The sequence below is a fragment of the Culex pipiens genome, chromosome 2 (genome assembly GCF_016801865.2).
Source record: "Culex pipiens pallens isolate TS chromosome 2, TS_CPP_V2, whole genome shotgun sequence".
Classification (NCBI taxonomy): Eukaryota; Metazoa; Arthropoda; class Insecta; order Diptera; family Culicidae; genus Culex; species Culex pipiens.
The window spans coordinates 182,733,556-182,755,983 of NC_068938.1; the positions used below are offsets into that span (position 1 = coordinate 182,733,556).

General features: G+C 35.1%; 2 protein-coding genes across 3 annotated transcripts in view; one reads left to right on the forward strand and one right to left on the reverse strand.

Moving 5' to 3' along the window:
* Positions 1-22,428, forward strand: part of LOC120429394 (IQ motif and SEC7 domain-containing protein 1) — a 223,131-nt gene that overhangs the window by 56,439 nt on the left and 144,264 nt on the right. The gene's annotated exons all lie outside the window — the stretch shown is intronic.
* Positions 3,822-5,540, reverse strand: LOC120428956 (spidroin-2-like). Of its 2 annotated transcripts, XM_052708736.1 has the most exons (3): positions 4,989-5,540; positions 4,663-4,932; positions 3,822-4,478 (listed from the first exon to the last, which is right to left on the reverse strand). In XM_052708736.1, the coding sequence occupies exons 1-3, from the start codon at positions 5,001-5,003 to the stop codon at positions 3,960-3,962; spliced, it is 804 nt and encodes a 267-aa protein (XP_052564696.1). In that variant the 5' UTR covers positions 5,004-5,540; the 3' UTR covers positions 3,822-3,959. The 2 variants fall into 2 exon arrangements, with proteins under 2 accessions (XP_052564696.1, XP_052564695.1); XM_052708735.1 differs by having other exon boundaries at positions 3,850-4,932; positions 4,989-5,537.

Below are 22,428 nucleotides of genomic sequence, written 5' to 3' on the forward strand. Positions count from 1 at the left end.
AATGCATGTAAACTATGTCCGGATCCATCATCCGACCCATCGTTGGTTAGGTAGTCAAATGACCTTTTAAATGAGTCTAAAACATTGAAGATCTGGCAACCCTGTCTCGAGATATGACCACTTAAGTGATATTTATGTACTTTTTTGAAGCCGGATCTCACTTAAATGCATGTAAACTATGTCCGGATCCATCATCCGACCCATCGTTGGTTAGGTAATCAAATGACCTTTTAAATGAGTCCAAAACATTGAAGATCTGGCAACCCTGTCTCAAGTTATGACCACTTAAGTGATATTTATGTACTTTTTTGAAGCCGGATCTCACTTATATGCATTTAAACTATGTCCGGATCCATCATCCGACCCATCGTTGGTTAGGTAGTCAAAAGACCTTTCCAATGAGTCTAAAACATTGAAGATCTGGCAACCCTGTCTCGAGATATGACCACTTAAGTGATATTTATGTACTTTTTTGAAGCCGGATCTCACTTAAATGCATGTAAACTATGTCCGGATCCATCATCCGACCCATCGTTGGTTAGGTAATCAAATGACCTTTTACATGAGTCCAAAACATTGAAGATCTGGCAACCCTGTCTCAAGTTATGATCACTTAAGTGATATTTATGTACTTTTTTGAAGCCGGATCTCACTTAAATGCATGTCAACTATGTCCGGATCCATCATCCGACCCATCGTTGGTTAGGTAGTCAAAAGACCTTTCCAATGAGTCTAAAAAATTGAAGATCTGGGAACCCTGTCTCAAGTTATGACCACTTAAGTGATATTATGTACTTTTTTGAAGCCGGATCTCACTTAAATGCATGTAAACTATGTCCGGATCCATCATCCGACCCATCGTTGGTTAGGTAATCAAATGACCTTTTCGATGAGTCCAAATTATTTAAGATCTGGCAACCCTGTCTCAAGTTATGACCACTTAAGTGATATTTATGTACTTTTTTGAAGCCGGATCTCACTTATATGCATTTAAACTATGTCCGGATCCATCATCCGACCCATCGTTGGTTAGGTAGTCAAAAGACCTTTCCAATGAGTCTAAAACATTGAAGATCTGGCAACCCTGTCTCGAGTTATGACCACTTAAGTGATATTTATGTACTTTTTTGAAGCTGGATCTCACTTAAATGCATGTAAACTATGTCCGGATCCATCATCCTACCCATCGTTGGTTAGGTAGTCAAAAGACCTTTCCAATGAGTCTAAAACATTGAAGATCTGGCAACCCTGTCTCGAGATATGACCACTTAAGTGATATTTATGTACTTTTTTGAAGCTGGATCTCACTTAAATGCATGTAAACTATGTCCGGATCCATCATCCGACCCATCGTTGGTTAGGTAGTCAAAAGACCTTTCCAATGAGTTTAAAACATTGAAGATCTGGCAACCCTGCCTCGAGATATGACTACTTAAGTGATATTTATGTACTTTTTTGAAGCCGGATCTCACTTAAATGTATGTAAACTATGTCCGGATTAATCATCCAACCCATCGTTGGTTAGGTAGTCAAAAGACCTTTCCAATGAGTCTAAAACATTGAATATCTGGCAACCCTGTCTCGAGATATGACCACTTAAGTGATATTTATGTACTTTTTTGAAGCCGGATCTCACTTAAATGCATGTAAACTATGTCCGGATCCATCATCCTACCCATCGTTGGTTAGGTAATCAAATGACCTTTCCAATGAGTCCAAAACATTGAAGATCTGGCAACCCTGTCTCAAGTTATGATCGCTTAAGTGACATTTGTGTATTTTTATTGAGAAATAGATGGAATTTGTGTCCAAACCCATCATATCACCAAATGTTGGTAAAAAGTGAGGAAGGCACCAACCACATAGGTGGATTAAGTTAGTTTTTTATTTTATTCGCCGTATTTGAGCAACCAATCTTCAACGTCTCTTAGGCAATTTTATTGGAAATTTTCTTAATTTTTGAAAAAAAAATATTTGTTCAAGATTGCACAACTATGGACATAACATTAAAAAAAAGAAAAACTGGAATTTTTCAGTTCACAAATACTTTGCGATTGCAAATTTTTTTTTACATTATATAGTGAAGAAAACAAATTGGGTGAAATTTGTATTTTTCTCGGCGGGATTTTTTTTCCATGTGGCTACGACTTAAAAGTTGCAGTTTTGTGTTCCCTTAAACATATCAAAAAATTCAAAAATAAAAAAAATATGGATTTTGTGAAATTGATTTTTTGGTGAAAAAAACTAAGGCCGTTGCAAATATTTTTCAAAGACGGCCTAAATAATCGGGGGGCAAATTTGTTTTCGAAGAACTTTTAAATTTCAATGAAAATTAAAGTTTAATCAACCAGTTCAAATGCATCCTGCGTTTAGAGTCATATTTAGCAAGTTTGAACTCCTTTGAAAACAAATTGTCATGAAATACCAATGTACAGTCCCACGAAAAGTTTTTTTTTCGCGAAAAAAGATTTCCATGGGTACCTCGATATTTTAAAAACTAATTATTGAAAAGCAACTGGACGCGTGTAAAATCACATTTTTTCCGCCGAGGGAGCCAACGAACATAAACTTCAAAAAATATTTGCAACGTCCTGATTAAAAAATCGCCAAAAATATTTTATTCGCTTGCCTGTTTTTTTTTCTGCATAGTCCTCATCAATACTGAAAACTGAAAACGCACCAAATCGATCAGGAAATCCGTTCTCTAGAAACAGTTTTTTTTTTAAATATTTTAATAGTTTTTTTTTGTGTAGACGAATCTATCATTGCCAAATGCCATCTTTGGTCATAGAGAAGCCCTCCAAAAATTTTCATTCAAATCAATGAATACAACTAAAAACCGTGCCGAGTTTCGTGAAGAATTGGTCTCCTTTGAATGTCATTGGGGTTTCATTTATGCGGTTACGATCTTCAAGAGGTCAACCAAGGGTCAATTAGATTTTGGAATAGTTCAAATCTAAAAAAAATACGAATTCACAATGCTGTATTTGCAGTTCAATCAACACGCAGTAATGTACCACTGAAACTGTTCATCCTCACGTGCGTTGTGACCCTTAACGCGCCAAGTAAAAACGTGCCCCTTGGAAGGATAATCCGCTGGGTAGAGGTACTCCTGCAGGTGCTTGCTCCGGATGAGGTACTTTCCATACGCGATCGGGATAATCTCCCACGGTGCCTCCACGATGGAATTTCCCTGCGTCCACGTGAACACGTACCGGCGATCCCGGTCGTAGGTGTAGATTCCCGCGTACAGCTCGTTCGGGGTTTTGCGATCACGGATCAGATAGTGGTCGCCCTCCTTCTGGATGGTCCACAAGTGCGGGTACGAAGTGGTCTTGGTGTGCCGACGGTGGGTAGTGTGTTCATTGTCGCTCACAGCCAAGTACTGGTTGTTGTGGTTACTGCGGATCTCGACGCAACCCGTTGGGACGGCTGCTTCGCAGAATGCGAGCAGGACGGATATTGTAACGAATGACTTCAACATGTTTGAGATGCTTCAAGAACCATTCGAAACTATATTTATACTAGACAAAGTCGTAGTGCCATACAATTATTGTGTGAAAAAAGATTTCGTTTCTCACGAAGCCACTTTGAACAACCGCTTTTACTACAAAATCGTGACTGGAAACTCTTCAAACATTTTCAAAGAATTTGCTCTTATTAAGGTCAACATAAGCTTCAAAAGCTTATCAGAAGTCCCTGAAAGTGGTAGCTTGTGTAACGAGCATGCTTCAATATGAACGTGAGCGGTAGCATTAGCGTTAGCGTTAGCGTTAGAGTTAGCGTTAGCATAATCGTTAGCATTAGCGTTAGCATTAGCGTTAGCATTAGCGTTAGCGTTCATCGAATCGTGGAAGCGTAATAAACAAATGTTCAGACCAATTGTTTCTGTAAACAATAACTAGCTTAACTTTATTGCATGAATTCAAAATAAATATTTGTATGAGCTTAGTCTAGTCCTAGTGATAGTGCTTGACGGTGGTGTGGCTGCGCCAGATGTACTTCTCCAGCCAGCGGATCCTACTCACTATCCGACCGAGCCTGCGCGCGTGCTTCGCCCATGGACCCCTGCGCCGCGATAAGTGCAGAAAGTTGAGCGGCCATCCGGTGAGCAGCTTCCGCGCTCGCAGCACCCTGCGCCATTTGGCCGGAATATGATAGTGGACCTCCGCGAGCGCCGGCGTAGAACTGCTCGGCAGGATGGCGGCCGCCGGCACCGGGTCCCATACCTCCGGCGGCGTCCAGGGCTTGGAGGTAAGCAGCGGCAGCGGATGGACTACCGGGATGGTGCTGGAAGGCGCCAGCGGCTGCGGCGTATGCAGCAAGGGGGTGGCCACCGGCTGCGGATGATAGAAATGATGGTGCTCCACCGGGTGCGGCGACGACGGCTGATGGATGATGGGGGTGACCGGTGGCGGCGCTAGTGTATCCTCCCAGGACGGATGGTGGAAGTGGGGCGGCGTGCTGTACAGGAGTGGCTGCGTACGAAGCGTATTGGGGAGTGTGGTGAATTGCGGGCCCGGCCTGATGGTAGGAACTGGCGGTAGCATACGGCGGAGGGTACTCCACGGCGGCGTGGTGGTGGTGGGGCAGGGACGGGTAAGCGGGAACGCCTCCAGCACCACCTCCACCGTACGCTTGGGGACCAGCGGCGTAGCTTACCGGATAGGACTGGCCCGAGTAGTGCAGCGGGGCCGACTCGAAGGTTCGCGTTCTATGGAACGGGTCCTGATTCAACAGTTGGGCTGCGTACGCAACGGGCAAGCTGGATGCGTACTGAAGAGGTGACAGTGACCTCGCCACGCCGTACAAGTCTGGACTGTAAGCTCCTCCCAAGAGATGATGATGAGCTCCAGCAGCGTACGCCAGGGCCGGGTGCTCCAGCTGAGGCTCTGCCGTGGCACTACTAATTGCCAGGCAAGCCAAAACGATCTGCAAAAAGAACCATCAAAGGGCTTGAACTACTCCACAAAAGCAAGAATACTCACCACTTTAGACAACATAATTGTGCTGTTCTACAAAACAATGTTCCAAGTTGAGCCAGCTAATGACAACTGATAACTTATCGACCTCGAACAGTACAATTTATATCAAACGCCCCCGCCTCAACGCAAAACTCTACCAAGTAATTGATCCAAATCAATTACCCCAAAAAGAAAAACCAAAAGTTCCTCCTTCCACCCAAAACAAAAGGCGTCAAATTGACGCCAAGTGCAACCCCCAAAATAAAACGCATGTGCAAATCTCTTAGATCACCGCGCCCCACAAAGTCTCATACATTATTCAGGGGCGCTTCCTCCCAAATCGCGACACTCTGCGCAAATGAGGTGACCAAATTGCGGCCAAACGGTGCGCGCGTGCCTCCGCCGAGACTTCGGATGGAACGGAAGTGGCGCAACGACTTGTCTGCGACTGCGTGACGCAAGAGCCATGCAAGAACCAGATCTTGGAGGGCGCCTAGAGCGGGGTGGCGACTACCTCAGAAGCTGGTTCGGTGGTGCATGGCTAAACGATCTTTGCACAAGTGACCTCTGGTGACTTACAGAAGTCGTTTAGATAGTCTGAACGTGACGCAAAAAGGGGCCCTGAAGGCGGGTTTGAGATTGTTGCTTGACGAGGCGTTTCTTGAGCGAGAATGGACACAAACTTCTAGTTGTAACCAGCCAAGTTGCGCTGAGGTCGTTGACACCGACACGGGCAAAACGATAAGACCAGCCTAGTTGTAGCAAAGGTGAAAAAATATAAAGCTATAATAAATAACTGCAAAATTCCAATTTAAAAAAAAACTGGAAAAATTACAAAAATGACAAAAATGACAAAAATGACAAAAATGACAAAAATGACAAAAATGACAAAAATGACAAAAATGACAAAAATGACAAAAATGACAAAAATGACAAAAATGACAAAAATGACAAAAATGACAAAAATGACAAAAATGACAAAAATGACAAAAATGACAAAAATGACAAAAATGACAAAAATGACAAAAATGACAAAAATGACAAAAATGACAAAAATGACAAAAATGACAAAAATGACAAAAATGACAAAAATGACAAAAAATGACAAAAATGACAAAAATGACAAAAATGACAAAAATGACAAAAATGACAAAAATGAGAAAAATGACAAAAATGACAAAAATGACAAAAATGACAAAAATGACAAAAATGACAAAAATGACAAAAATGACAAAAATGACAAAAATGACAAAAATGACAAAAAATGACAAAAAAAATGACAAAAATGACAAAAATGACAAAAATGACAAAAATGACAAAAATGACAAAAATGACAAAAATGACAAAAATCACAAAAATCACAAAAATCACAAAAATCACAAAAATGACAAAAATGACAAAAATGACAAAAATGACAAAAATGACAAAAATGACAAAAATGACAAAAATGACAAAAATGACAAAAATGACAAAAATGACAAAAATGACAAAAATTACAAAAATGACAAAAATGACAAAAATGACAAAAATGACAAAAATGACAAAAATGACAAAAATGACAAAAATGACAAAAATGACAAAAATGACAAACAAGACAAAAATGACAACAATGACAAAAATGACAACAATGACAAAAATGACAAAAATGACAAAAATGACAAAAATGACAAAAATGACAAAAATGACAAAAATGACAAAAATGACAAAAACGACAAAAATGACAAAAATGACAAAAAATATAAAAAATTACAAAAAATATAAAAATTACAAAAATTACAAAAATTACAAAAATTACAAAAATTACAAAAATTACAAAAATTACAAAAATTACAAAAATTACAAAAATTACAAAAAATACAAAAATTACAAAAATTACAAAAATTACAAAAATTACAAAAATTACAAAAATTACAAAAATTACAAAAATTACAAAAATTACAAAAAATACAAAAATTACAAAAATTACAAAAAATACAAAAAATACAAAAAATACAAAAATTACAAAAATTACAAAAATTACAAAAATTACAAAAATTACAAAAATTACAAAAATTACAAAAATTACAAAAATTACAAAAATTACAAAAATTACAAAAATTTCAAAAATTACAAAAAATACAAAAATTACAAAAATTACAAAAATTACAAAAATTACAAAAATGACAAAAAAACAAATACACTCTGATTTGGTACATTTTACAAAAAATGTTACAAAAGAAATGAAAATTTCAGCTTTTGCTTTTTGCATTTATTTGGCAACATCCAACTTTGTAACCATTACTTCTGCTTCCTGCAATCTCAACATCAAAAGAAACCTTCTCTACATCTCGATGCAATGCCCTTTGACCACAGTTTATTTCCCTCCTTTCTTGAAGGCGCAGCCCATTAAAACCTCCACCTACCAGTGGCCCCAAAAAGGTCAACCATATAAATTAAGGGGCACGTTTTTTCGCTCAACTGCCCACTAAATCTTTGACGGTGCACTTTTCCGGAAAAAAAAAGACCAACGACTTCAAAGTGACCCCCCTCCACGACCACCCCGCTCAGAAATCGTCACGCTCAGTTTGATTTTGTATCACACAGTCCGATTTTATTACAGTATTTTTTTCCTACTTAGCCTTTTGTTTTCGTTATTTATGACGTTTTCCAATCCTCGTAAATCTCAATTTTCGGGCTCCAAAGTTCCCATCGACCCGTCCAAGACCACTGCGAATTAATCTTCCTTAGTGAGGTTAGATAATATGTCACCGCCGCATATCTTCTTAAACAAGATTAGGTCGCGGCAGTCTATTAGCGAAACCATATTTCGAGGCCGCGATTAAATAATAGTTCGCGCCATAATTTATGCATCAGCATAAGGCCCCCGAAAAAAAAACACAGTGCCTTAAAATATTCATCGCACGCACGACGTAAGCCCCGACAGCGTCGGGCAAAACAGTAGAGCACAGATCGCATTGCATAAAACGTCAGAGAGCGGGCTTAAGCCGGCTTATCACCACACGTTGACATTTCTGCGAGCTTCCGATGGCAACCGACTTAACGTGACTGGTTTTGCAGGCAGGTCTGTGCGTGACCTAGTCTGCGTGAGGATTTAATTACTTGTCAATTGATGCCGGTGGTGAATGTGTTGCAACTTTGGACCGAAAGATGTCGCTTTGCAGTGTTTTGTGGGAATGATCTTTCAAGTACGGACGTAGAACTTGAAGACCCTCTTTGGATCATTTGATGTATCTGAGGTGAAAAGTGTTAGTGAATTAGTGAAAAGTGTAGTGTGCAAGTGCTGTTCTGTCAACATCATCTGTCAATTGTCAACTGTCAACTGTCAAAATAGTTTGCTCTGATCCATTGAGCTTCATCTCAATCGGACAGGACAATCTGTCCCATCAATCATTCCCACAAATCCGCCACGTCGTTTATCGGTCATTCGCCATCATAACTTCTGTTTGACTTTTTGGTTTTGCTATGCATTCAACCGAATAAACGCGGCAAAAATTGTGACAAATGAAATTGCTGTTGTTGTTGTCGGGGGGCTGCTTGACGCAAAAGTGAAAGTAGATTACAGGGCAAACCAGAAACGGTTCGATTGACAGCCCAGGCACCGCACTCATGTACAATAATAATAAAGAAAGCAACGAAATCGAATTGCAACGGATCAGCTGCTGCTGCATCGAACTCGATGCAATCGGCCAACTTTCCATGCTGCCCCGACAAGGGGTTAATTCCATGTTGCACTCTTCCATACCAGACCACAGAGATTGAAGGCATTTTGCAACTATTAACAACCTCCAACTAGGCTGGTGATGGCTTAATGCTGGTGCTCCGGATTCTTCCTGGACAAACCTGGTGATCAGCTACCTGACAATAAAACTTACAACTTCCAACGCTTCAATTAGTCATTCTGGGTTCGAATCATTTGATGAAGCCGTAAAGAGCCGCGAAATATGACACGGCTTATTACCCAGTCTCTGGTCGCAATTACCTGCTCTGAACGTAAATTATGTAACACCGTATTCGCAGTTGTTGGCCGTTTCCTTAAGCAGACTCTCATTCTTTCTCTCGTGTGGAGAAGGTCTGATGGATGGCAACCAAAATGACACTTTTGGAGGCTACGCTTTATTAGCGCACTCTAACGATAAGCACGTATTTTGCGCAAGACCGTGAAATTGCAAATTAGATACTGGCCTGGTTGGCTGTGTACGCTTGAAGTTGTCGTCAGGCATTTTTGGAATGATATTAGAGGCTTTTTTTTATTTTGAGGAAAAAATATTAGCAATCCATTACAATTCGGAAACATAACAATATGTTTCTGGCCGCCAAAAGCATCAAATTCATACTATTTTGATTTCTCATTGCCTTGAAATTTGAATCCATTGATAATTTTAATTAAAGTGTCTGTCTTCCCTTTTTGATAATTCTTTTAAAAAAATCAAGAGGCAAATAAAATAATCATTGCTGAAAATTAAAATTTTCAAACTTGTAGAATTGATTGTAATAATGTACAAAGCATTTTGTCATAACTTTTGCTTAAAAATTGAAGGGCTCTACCAGATTTGACTAGATCCGAGGGACAAAATTTTTAAATAAATTTTGTATTTGCCTTAGTCGGAAATCAATACCTCCATTGTTTTGGGTTTCAAAAGCATTGCTAATAATAACTAACATTGTCCTTAAAAACAATATTTATAAACTATTATTTATTTTAACCAAATTGAGCCTTCTTTAAAGTTACTTAAACAAAGAGAAAAAAAACTAGGAAGATGGTTTAATAAATTGGAATATTTTAATTAAATGTACAAATTGATTATTTTGTTGATTATATTGAAAAAAAATATCATTTTATCGTTAGTGCCATTTCTGAGATATGATAAATTTTGTTTTAGATTTGAGATGTTCATGAATATTTAACGACAATTTTTCAACGGAAAACAATTTAATTTTATTTTTTTAATGAACTTTTGGTTTACGAACCATTATAAGGAATCACTCGAAAAATTAACTTCTTGAATATTTCTCCTAGACTGAAACACATTCTGAGCAAAATAAAAAAAAAATATGATTTTCTCAGCTTTGGCTGAGTAAAATCTGTCCTGATTTGTTCCATTCCGTCCAGTTTCGGGTTCCAAAGCTATTTATTGAAAATTGAAAAGATTAATCAAGTTGTTCAAAACATGTTCAAACAAAAAAATCGTTAATTTGAAAATGAGATAATTTTCAGATAATCTCAACAGTTCAATAACTAAGGCTGCTAGAGAAAGGGTTTATATGCAGATTGTTGAAATCATGTATTTTTTGTTGTAGATATATGTTTTGCAGAGATTGTTAAATACACCGTTGTATTATAATCGCATCTTTAAAAATATATTAAGATGGAACAGTTTTTTATATATTTGTAAAATTAAATGTTTTTTTTTATTTTAAATAAAGCAGTAATAAGTTATAGGCTTGCTATTAATTGTCTCAGTCAAAACCAGTCAACCCGTTTGATCTTTGTTATTTCTCTAAAAAAGTCACAACCAAATCACATTTTCAAAAAACAAAAACAGAGTCAGGAAAATAAATTTTAAATTTCACGACTTGGATTACAAAGGAAAAAGTAAAATCATACATTTGTTTCAAACGAATCCAGTTGCAAACAAATCATTATTTATTTAAAAAAAATAGTTTCAACTAGCACAAACTTTTTCAGATATTTAATTAATTTTAAAATGGGTCCAAATGAACCTCAACATGTTTCATAACTTCAAGGTTATATCATAACTATAAGGTCTACAAGATGATAATTTTCCTTATATAATACTTCAAATTTAGTTAGTTGAATAGACCAGAAAATTTAACAAAATTTTCATTTTTAACATAGAAAATCGAACTAGTAGTTTATGTAACAAGTTGCAAAAAGAAGATTTTTTCAGCACGAGTCGTACATTTATCCAACGAGGTTTATCGAGTTGAATAAATACGACGAGTGCTGAAAAAATCAAGTTTTGCAACGAGTTGCTTACAACATTTTTTGCCATTTCGAAAAACGCTTCTAGAATGGAATTTTATGTCAAACATTCATGTATTTATTAAATTCACCGTTCAAACCAGAAAATATTGAAAAATGTTACTTTTCGATACTAGTGATGAAAAGTTCAACTTTTCAGCACCCATTACAGTGCTGAAAAGTAGTACTTTTCAGCACTGGTGTAGAGAGGTATTAACTTTCCATTCTGTTATTCTTGGTACACAGAAAAAAATATGTGAATTTACTCGACACGGAAAAAATGAATCACATGTAAACTCAGTTGATGTAAACTTGAGATTCGACGTAAACGGTTGAATCACACGTAAAATCATGTTTTTACGTATAATATGTTGCAAATTTACATCAAATTGATTTTAAATTTAAATGTTTAATGACGTACAACAGTTTTACATCACAAATGATGTAACATTCGGAAATATTTTTTTGTGTGTAGGAATAAGTAGGCCGTTTCGTTTCTCCAGAAGGACAGGAAAAGTTGACATCGGAATTGCAAAAAAATAGTTTTTGAATTATTAGTCGCAAAGGGAAAATTATAAGAAATTTAGTATTTTCCAACAAACGAAAAATTGTATGATTTCCGAAAATTATAACTTTAAAGTGACTTTAACTCAAAATCGATAATTTTTTTCAAAAAAATCAATGTACTTTTCGATTGCAAATTCAAATAAGCTTTTGATAATATTTTAAAGAAATATTTTGACCACATTTTTGATATATTCAAAAATTACACTTCAAAAAATATGTATTTTGAGAATACAACTTTTAATAAAAATTATCAATGATTTACGTCTGTTTGTCGGCTAATAAAATATGAAGTTGATTTACTACACGAAAAACGCATTTGTTGACAATAAGAAAAATTAACTTATTCAGTCAGAAATTAATGAGAAAAGATTACGACGAAAATTTCAAAAATATTTACAGCGCCATATAAAACAAAACAAAGAACAGGTTTGAAGATTTCCTTGTCAGCATACTGTTATTAAATTTATATCAAAATAAAACTTTAATTTTTAACTTTTTTAATTTGTAGGAAGTATTAAAAATTGGTACATACACAAACAGCAAAATAAAGAGCTTTTTCTCAGCTTTTCAAAAAACTGACTAAAACAAGATAACGGTGCTTTTTATCAAAATTTCACTTAAGTGATTTTCGATTGCCAATTCGATTTTACATCGAAAAATGAAGTTGAAGTATAATTTAAAGTATATAATTTTTTTCAGTGTAGTCCTTATCCATACCTTCAACTTTGTCGAAGACAAAAAATCGATCAAAAAATTCCTTCAAAATGTACAGATTTTTGAACTTTCATACATCATTTTTGTATGGACAGCTGCCAAATTTGTATAGAAATATGGACAAACTTATGGACACTGTCACTAATCACAAATAATTTTCTTTTTATTTCCTTCAGGTAAGCACAACACCCTTTCACCGCATCCTTGGCACTTTTTGAAGGGTTCCCGCAATTCAGAAGGTAATTTCTCACCAACCGAGTACCACCAAAATTATCTTCGCAGCATCCGTCACCAATGCCGTCCACTTTTCAACCATCTGGTAAGTATCAACTTCGTGACTCATCCACCAACCCTTTCGCCATCAGTACCCTTTGAATGTTGGTCATTGTGTCACTAAGAGGAGGTACCACAATAAATTGATTACCATCACAATCACACACACGTCATTGAGGGTTCCTATTATCGTGCGGACCTTCACCAACAATCCCCGGGTCTGACGTCTGCGGAGGTCACTCGCAACAACAACAACAACAATAAAAAAAATACACTTCCCGATATGGTAATCGCTGCATCTGCTGCTGCCTCGAAACCACGCAAACCACCTTAAAACGTGAACCTTTGCGCCAGCTGTTGAATAACCCCTCGCGACGTTGACTAGTCCACCACCTTCCTTTTGGCTGGGTAATCAATTATACCGGCACGACGAAGGTTCGATCCAGACCCGCCAAGTTATAAAACTTGTCGCAGCGACGCCGCCGCCGCCGCCATGTTGTGACGTAATTTGCCGCCGCCACTACAACAAACTTGTGCTCAAGTGTGTGCGTGTTCGATTATTTTTCGATTCTTTCTTTGATTTGCGCCGTACAAAGAGTTTGAGCCGCGCACGATTTGCGAATTACCAGAGTCAATACTCCTCTCAATACACACACAGCAGAGGAGTGGTGTGTACGAGATCAAGATAGTCAAGATCTCGAAACGTGCGTGTGTTTTGGACGTAGCCACTCAAATTGGACAATCACGAAATCGGCGGGTTCGTCACTTGTTGTCTGTCCAAAAGGCAGAAGTCTCTCTTCGGAAGAAGCGGCGCGCAAATCGGATGGTTAGCGCTGATTGGGAAATAATTGACGGCTTCCAGGCTGACAAGTGGGTATTTGAATGTTTTTTTTTTTTTGGGGTTCTAAGTTCCTGGAAGTAGTAATTTTCGAGGTTAACTATAACTGGAAGTGCCGAAAGTTTGAAATAATTTTATTCGATTCTTCCAGGAATTCCTGCAAAAATTAACCGTTTTTTATAGAACAACAACAATAAACTTCACGACAGGTGGAATAATGAAAGAGAGTGCAATTACCTCACGTGCTCCGGTGGTCTGTTTATGGTTTTCTGGCCTAGCGGCACCGTAGTCTGCGCGGGGTTTGTGTATGAAAAGAGTTTGTGTGTGCGTGTGTGTGGTTTGTGCATTGAAGCTCCGTCTTCATTTCCGGCTTCCGCCATATTTGCACGCGGCAGTGGTTGTGGGGTGACTATTGTTTGAAGGGTTCTTCTTCTTTTTTCCCGGTTATTATCATCGTCACCAACCATTGATGTATTTTTCAATTTAAAGGACAAACATCACAACTTGAAGTTTTTTTAAAGGTTGAATAAAATACGTGAGAAAGGTTTTAGTTTTTTTAATTTTAAAATTTTATAAATGTTAATAACTTATAAACACTTTGGAACATACAGTTGTTTCAATCTCAATTTGGTGTCAAAGGGACTTTTATATAAAATTGGACGCTCGGACGAACTCGAAATTTTAAAATGAAACATTTTGTTCTAAATGAAAATATGACCCTTCTGGGTTATTGCAGATTTGAAAAGTACATTAAATTTCCCCTAAAATTAGATGATAATAAGATTAGATCAGTCGAGTAACGAAAAATTGCTATTTTTAAGACTTTTATTATATTTTTTATAAAGAATACGTTTTTTCTGAGTTGGCGAAGAATTACTTAGCTGTTAAATTTCAGCTTTATAAAAGTGTTCATCTATAATAAAGAAATACAAATCTGGAGTTTTTTTTTAAAAGGTCCTATAAAACAAATTTTCATTTTTTGCTTTTTGGGTGTTTTGAATGCCCCTGACTCAAGGCGGTTCTAAAAACACCCAAAAAGCAAAAAAATAATATTTGGTATAAAGGTCCTTTAAAAAAAAAAAAACTCCAGAAATCATTGTTTGAAGTAAGGAAGGGATTTAATAAAAAAAATGCATACCAAATTTAAAAGGTAATCCAAAGTATATTTTAGTTTTTTAACAATACTGGAAAAATAATATCTTATTTCAAATTTGGGCATCGTAATATTTCATAATCTCTAAAATTATTTTTGTTTATTTTATATCTGAAAAAATGCTTCAGGATGCATTGAACAATAGTAAAGTTTATGAATTTCTTTAGAGAAATGTTTTCAGCAATGATTCATTCAAATATTTTTCATTCTCTTTTGTTGGATTTTTTTGGATGTCAGTTTTCAATACAAACATATGTTTATGGCATGTATTTCTCGATTTCATTAGTTTTATTCTCATCATTAAATATAATAGGACAAGCATTGTACCTATGTAAGGTTGAAGAAAACTACAAAATTAATAAAAAAAATAACAGGTTTTTTTTAAATATGTTTGAACTGCTTTCCTTTAATAACAAAATATAAAATATTTAAAAAAGATTATTATTTTCACATCAAACCAACTCAAAAAAATTTATTGATGAAAAAGGTGCAATTAAATCTTGAAATCCATTTTATTTTTTTTTGCAGAGAACTTGTAATCATTTCTGGAGTTTTTTTTTAAGGTCCAATAAACCAAATTTCCAGTTTTTGCTTTTTGGGTGTTTTTGAAACCGCCTTGAGTCAGATGTATTAAAAAACACCCAAAAAGCAAAAACTAAAAATTTGGTTTATTGGACCTTTTCAAAAAAAAAACTCCAGATTTATTAAGTACCTGCCAATGATAAAAAAAATGTACAAAAACTCACAAAATATTTTTACTCTAAAAATACTTTAAATTTTACTCCAAGTAACTAGTCATGTTCAAAACTCACAAAAGTAATTTGAAATTACTATTTAAAAATGTATTTCAAGTATCTCATGCAACTGGTCATTGAAAAAATCAATTCCATCTCTTAATAAAATTTAAAGAACTGTTCATGTTTTAAAGAATGCAAAAACTAATAGAAATTTTGTTTTGTAAAGCCTGTTTGTTTGTAACTAGGCCTTGTTTGAAAGAATGTAAAAGCAAATAGCATTTTTTCGAAAGATCAACTCATTTTCGATGAATCCGTCATATTGCATTGAATGCAAATACCCATAATTTATTTGTTGCTAAAAATATGTTTGCAAATTACTGTACGTATATTATTTTGTAAAATGGTTTATGCTTGATACAATTCAAAACTCACAGAAATTATTTTTTTGAAATCCAAGGTATTTCCAAAGAACTGGTCTCGTTAAAAAAGCATAAGCAACCATTTTTTCGAAAGATCAACATTCACAGTTTTGAATTAAAAAAATCAATCACAAATTTCTGCTTATGTTCATCAAAATGAAAAAAAAACATTATTTTTTTATCTAACCTCAAAAACTGCCATTGAAATATTTAAAAAATGCATTTTTCTTCAAAACTGCTCAAGTTTGAAAAAAATAAACCTCCAAAGATTTTTTTCAATCCAATTTATTTTCAAATAACTGCTCTTGTTGAAAATAATGAAACAAAACTCATAGAAATTAATAAAAACATTTTAAAAAAACGCAAAACTGTTTATGTTTAAAAGGACCTAAACTCACGAAATAATCGAACATTTTTAAAATGTTCAACTTTCCATTTGCTGGAATGTTCTTGCGATGAATTTTTTTTCGCCAAATCGATTTTCGACTTTATGCGAAATTTCCCAAACCCATTAGATACATGATTTCATGAGTTGTGGTCATCAAATCATGAATATTATTATTTGAATTCTTGTGGAGTTCATGACTTTTATGCACGAGTTGTGAATAAATATTCACGATTTCATGAGCTTTTTCATGAAGTCATGAGCCAATCAGGCTGGATACTTATTTTATCTTTGTTGAATTGTTGAATTGTTATTCATGAAATCATGAACATTATTCACGACCAAATGCACACATGGTCAATTAATTCACGTTTTCGTGTGTAATCGGAAATGCCAAGTAATGCATTTACTTCACGGCTCTGGCTAATTTATGCCAACAATTTATATTTGCATTTTCATGACACGAAATATAATTTTTTGAGTAGCTTTTTGTTATTTTTTCCTGAAGGTCTCTTGACGTTTATGAATGGAATGTTAAATAAAAAAGTTCATCATTGAAAGTACAAATAATGATTTTTTTTTGTTGAAAAATTAATAAATCTTGAAAATAATATGACAACACGAATCAGGCAATATATTATGAAAGTTGCAGAGTAGGTTTTATGCAAAATAAAGTTTCAAAATTTTTTGGCGTGCAAATCAAATTCTTATTATTTATTTCAAGATTTATTTTTCGAGCGTTGCTACATGTTGGGGAACGTAATTTTATATCTCAAATTATTGTTATTATTTTTATTTTTTAAATGTATGTAAAAATGGTGAAACAGCTTTTTTCATTGAGTTTGTTTAAATATTTTAATTGAATTATTTTTTTAGTCAAGTAAATATTGAATTGAAGATATGGAATACACTTCTTAATATTTAGTCACAAGCAAAAAGGATTGGCATAAGATTGTAAAATTTTAGATTGACATCATAAAAATTTTGATGTTCAATTTTGTTATTTAAATTGAGTTGTTAAAAATAGACCCTTGAGTGCACTGGTCTTGTTTTCATGGACTAAATAGAACTAATCTCAAATGAATGTCTTGATTTGATAGCAAGCAAATTTTTCGAGATTTATTATGCATCCACCCTTTATACAGACATTCATAGCATCATAGCATTTTTGAACCTGCCACATTGAGAAGTTAATATTTTAGATGCGCCCCATTATCTCCGGGGTCCACACAGCCCACACTATCTGCCAACTTTCCCCAATTGTTCTCTCCATAAGCTCATTCTTCCCAGCATCAAATTGCTTATGATGCCTTCCGTTGAATAATTTATTTCCAAGCGAACTCTGAAAATTTCATATTCCACCACTGAAGCCACCAGCCTCTATTTACCATCATTTTAGTCAAGCATAGGGAAAGGCTACACAATTTAATTTCCTTCTCCGCCAGGGCAGATCAAATCTGGTTATCTCTTCGTGGTCTGATGAAAAATTCATCACTTGACTTGCCTCCAGCAGAAACTACTCCGATGTTCTGTGGGGGCCTCAAATCGGTCCAGACGTGGTAAGCATGTGACACTTCATCTCTATCTCGGTCGTCGTGGGACGTGACAATGTGGTAAATTTGACAGGCCTGATAAGGCCCCACCGAACCGCGCACTAAAACGTAAAAAATGGCCGATAGTCACGTTCTAGGTTCGTTTGAAGACAAGGTAGGTACGGAGTACAAAAATAGTATATCCAACAATGAAGACAACAAGGTGACACTTGTGACAAAAGACAAAGAGAACCACCTGAGTGGTGGTCGTGACGGCTCAATTTGTGACGAAGACTGGAAAATTCTGCAAAAGTGCGAAAATTTAGAAACAAAGACCACGATTTAAGCATCCAACAATTCCGCAATTATCTAGGCAGTTTTTCTGTTCTTATAGGACAAACATCACTCACAAGTAAGCTATTAGCTCACGTGGCGTTACGTAATGTGGTCATTATTTCTTCCTCACTTCCCTTATTCCCTCGACGGCGAGACGTCTTCTTGACGTTTTACAGCTGTGGAAAAATATTAATTTAATTTATATTCCTGCGAAGTTAGTCATGGCTTCGTAGGTTCGCGTTCTAGCACCACATGGCTGGTAGATTCCGGGTCAACGAAATCTAAATTACATTGAACAATGGAATTCTAACTAGAAACCTTGAAAACCCTTACTGTCGAAACGTAGTAAATCATGTAAGAACTATCAGCGAAGATAACCTTATCAAAATTCAACCAAAAAACCTGACAACTATCTCTCTCAAGAAAAATCTCAGAAAAAAACGACAAGTCTCATATTAGTACAACACTCAAACTCTAAGCTGCTGTTGAGAGGTAGGAGGCAAATCTACACAAAAATAGACATCCCATCCACCATGAAGTGTGGCAGTGTGTGAGCGTGTACGGCGAAAACCGTTTCCATAAATATAATAAATTAAATAAAGAAAATAAAGCAATAAACGCAAACCCCCAGACCTAAAGTGTGATGCACCCAGAATAGAGCTCTTGCTTTGGGTGATGATCACGAGTTGCAACTGTTCGGAGTGTGAGAAAAAAAAAGAGAATGAGAAAAGTTGGCGTAAAAAAGAGCGAGAGAAATAAACTAAATTGCTCTCCATTTAAATTGGGAGTTTTCCATCAAAACATGCCGTTTTTCGATCAAAACAAAACAGCAAAAGAGTTACTAGAGAGTTGAGTGAGAGGAGAGAATGGCTCCCAATGAGATTAAGATTTATGTTTTCTCTCAGCTGATCTACAAATGAATAAATTAGAAAAAAAATTCTGTTTAGAACTATTGTTTTGAAAGTCTTTCCTTAAAATTTGCTTTATTAATATTTGGATTTTGAAACTGAAAATTTTACTAGGAATCAACAATTATGAAATACTTAAAATTGGACTTGATTTGTGTTCAAATTAAAGATCTCAAGTTTACATTTTATTTTATTTTTTTAATTTTCTTTTCCTTGCTTTAAACATCAAATCCGAGTCCTGCGACCCAATTTTAGTAGAATTTGAATTTTTTAATGCCTGTTAAATGATAAAATGCATTTTTCCAATATTATGTCACCGACATATTGGATTCAATAATTTTGAATCACTTTAGCGTATTTCAGGGGTCATACTTAAGCGTGGCAATCAAAAATTAGACAATTAAAAAAATCGTGATTCGACTATCCGAAACTCCCCATTCGATTGCATTTATTTTTTGATATTTTTAATAGACCAAAAATGCATTTTTTGCACCTCAATGAGGAAAGGCTATAAAATCACTCGAAAAATGAACTTCTTTATTCGACCTCGTAGACCCACCTTCACGTATACATATCGACTCAGAATCAAATTCTGAACAAATGTCTGTGTGTGTGTCTGGATGTGAGTCCGTGCACCTAAAAATATGCACACGATTATCTCTGGACTGGCTTAACCGAGTTGGACCGTTTTGGTCTCATTCGATCCGTCTTGGGGTCCCACAAGACCCTAGTTAATATTCTGAAGTTTAATGAAGTACTTCAAAAGTTATGCTAAAAAAACGATTTAAGCTAAACTTCTAAAGATTGTATAAAGGGTGGTTTTTGTAAGAAACCACGTCATGCTACATATTGTTAGAAAGGTATTTAAAAGACCTTTCCAATGCATTCAAAAGATTGAAGATCTGACTACCCCATCAAAAATTATGAGCACTTAAGTGTCATTTATACACTTTTTTGAGGCCGGATCTCAAATATTTTGATGAAAAAGCTGTCCGGATCTATCATGCGATCCATCGTTGGATAGGTAATCAAAAGACCTTTCCAATAAGCCCAAGAGATTGAGGATCTGACAACCCTATCAAAAGTTATAAGTACTTTAGTGATATATACACTTTTTTTAGGCCGGATCTCAGATATTTTGATAAAAATAAGTGTTATTTTTACACTTTTTTGAGGCTGTGTAGGGTATTCACTTTTATAAATGCAAGGAAGGCACCAACTACCTAAAGGTGGATTAAGTAACGTTTTTTACATGAAGTGTACGGATTGGTTTTAACCTTATTCTGGTTTTTTTTTTTGGGAAAATAATGATTTTTCAAAATTATCACCAGTTAACTAAATTTTTCTTTAAAATATCATTGTTTGATTTAAAATGGAATTTGCAATCAAAGTTTGATTTGGTGAGTTTTTTTATATGGGTAATTCTCTACCAACTCACACGAAATCGGGAAAAGTTGCCCCGACCCCTCTTCGATTTGCGTGAAACTTTGTCCTAAGGGGTAACTTTTGTCCCTGATCACGAATCCGAGGTCCGTTTTTTGATATCTCGTGACGGAGGGGCGGTACGACCCCTTCCATTTTTGAACATGCGAAAAAAGAGGTGTTTTTCAATAATTTGCAGCCTGAAACGGTGATGAGATAGAAATTTGGTGTCAAAGGGACTTTTATGTAAAATTAGACGCCCGATTTGATGGCGTACTCAGAATTCCGAAAAAACGTATTTTTCATCGAAAAAAACACTAAAAAAGTTTTAAAAATTCTCCCATTTTCCGTTACTCGACTGTAAAAAATTTTGGAACATGTCATTTTATGGGAAATTTAATGTACTTTTCGAATCTACATTGTCCCAGAAGGGTCATTTTTTCATTTAGAACAAAATTTTTCATTTTAAAATTTCGTGTTTTTTCTAACTTTGCAGGGTTATTTTTTAGAGTGTAACAATGTTCTACAAAGTTGTAGAGCAGACAATTACAAAAAATTTGATATATAGACATAAGGGGTTTGCTTATAAACATCACAAGTTATCGCGATTTTAAGAAAAAAAGTTTTGAAAAAGTTACTTTTTGCGTTTCTCTTTGTTTCGTCGTCCGTGTCTGTCGCGGGTGACCATGAACGGCCATGATCGATGACGACCAACTTTTTTAAAACTTTTTTTCGTAAAATCGTGATAATTTGTGATGTTTATAAGCAAACCCCTTATGTATGTATATCAAAATTTTTGTAATTGTCTGCTCTACAACTTTGTAGAACATTGTTACACTCTAAAAAATAACCCTGCAAAGTTAGAAAAAACACGAAATTTTAAAATGAAAAATTTTGTTCTAAATGAAAAAATGACCCTTCTGGGACAATGTAGATTCGAAAAGTACATTAAATTTCCCATAAAATGACATGTTCCAAAATTTTTTACAGTCGAGTAACGGAAAATGGGAGAATTTTTAAAACTTTTTTAGTGTTTTTTTCGATGAAAAATACGTTTTTTCGGAATTCTGAGTACGCCATCAAATCGGGCGTCTAATTTTACATAAAAGTCCCTTTGATACCAAATTTCTATCTCATCACCGTTTCAGGCTGCAAATTATTGAAAAACACCTCTTTTTTCGCATGTGCAAAAATGGAAGGGGTCGTACCGCCCCTCCGTCACGAGATATCAAAAAACGGACCTCGGATTCGTGATCAGGGACAAAAGTTACCCCTTAGGACAAAGTTTCACGCAAATCGAAGAGGGGTCGGGGCAACTGCTGTGTGAGTTGGCAGAGAATTACCCATATAGTATCGATTTCTTTTCCTATTTCCTATTTCTATTTTTTGCACAATTTGATGTTAAAAACATTTCCAAATTTTATGAAAATATCATGAACAACAAACAACAAGCCAAATAATTCTATAATGATAAAACATATTTATAGGCTCCACAATTATTTTTTTTCAAAGAGATGAACAAATTTTATGAAAACATGTTTTAACACAAATTAGAACAACATTTTCTGAAGACGGTTTCTGGATTTTTTTTTTTTTTTTTTGAAAAGGTCCAATAAACAAAATTATCATAATTGGGTTTTTGTTTGTTTTCAAATACTTACTTAAAACCATTCCAAAAACATAAAATAAAAATTTGTTTATTGGATCTTTGAAAAAAAAACTTCTGATTTCAAAACGTAAACAAAAAACGATGTTATGAAATTTCCTCAACTTTAAAAGAAAAAAAAGGTGCTGTGGTAATGCTAGGCATAACCATAATGACGAAGAACTTCGGACACAAAAGAAAATGGAAAATTTATAATTATTATTTTCATTCTTTCTAATTAAGTCTCTTAGGTAACTTTATGAAATTTAGAAAGTTTGATTTATTGCTGGGTTTTATTTATTTATAAACAAATATTTGTTCACGAATGTCTCCTTCGTGATGTATTTGTATTTTTTTCAGCAATAACAGAAAAGACCAGATGTTAAAAAAAATCACGTTTTTTATATGAATTGTTATTTATTTTAATGTTGTATTTTTTAAAAGTTAAGTGCACTATTAAATTACGCTCAATTACTGCTTTGTAAATTTCTTAATGTAGCAACTCAAATATTTTCGAAGATTTACTCTCAAATATTTATTTTAAAAAAAAAA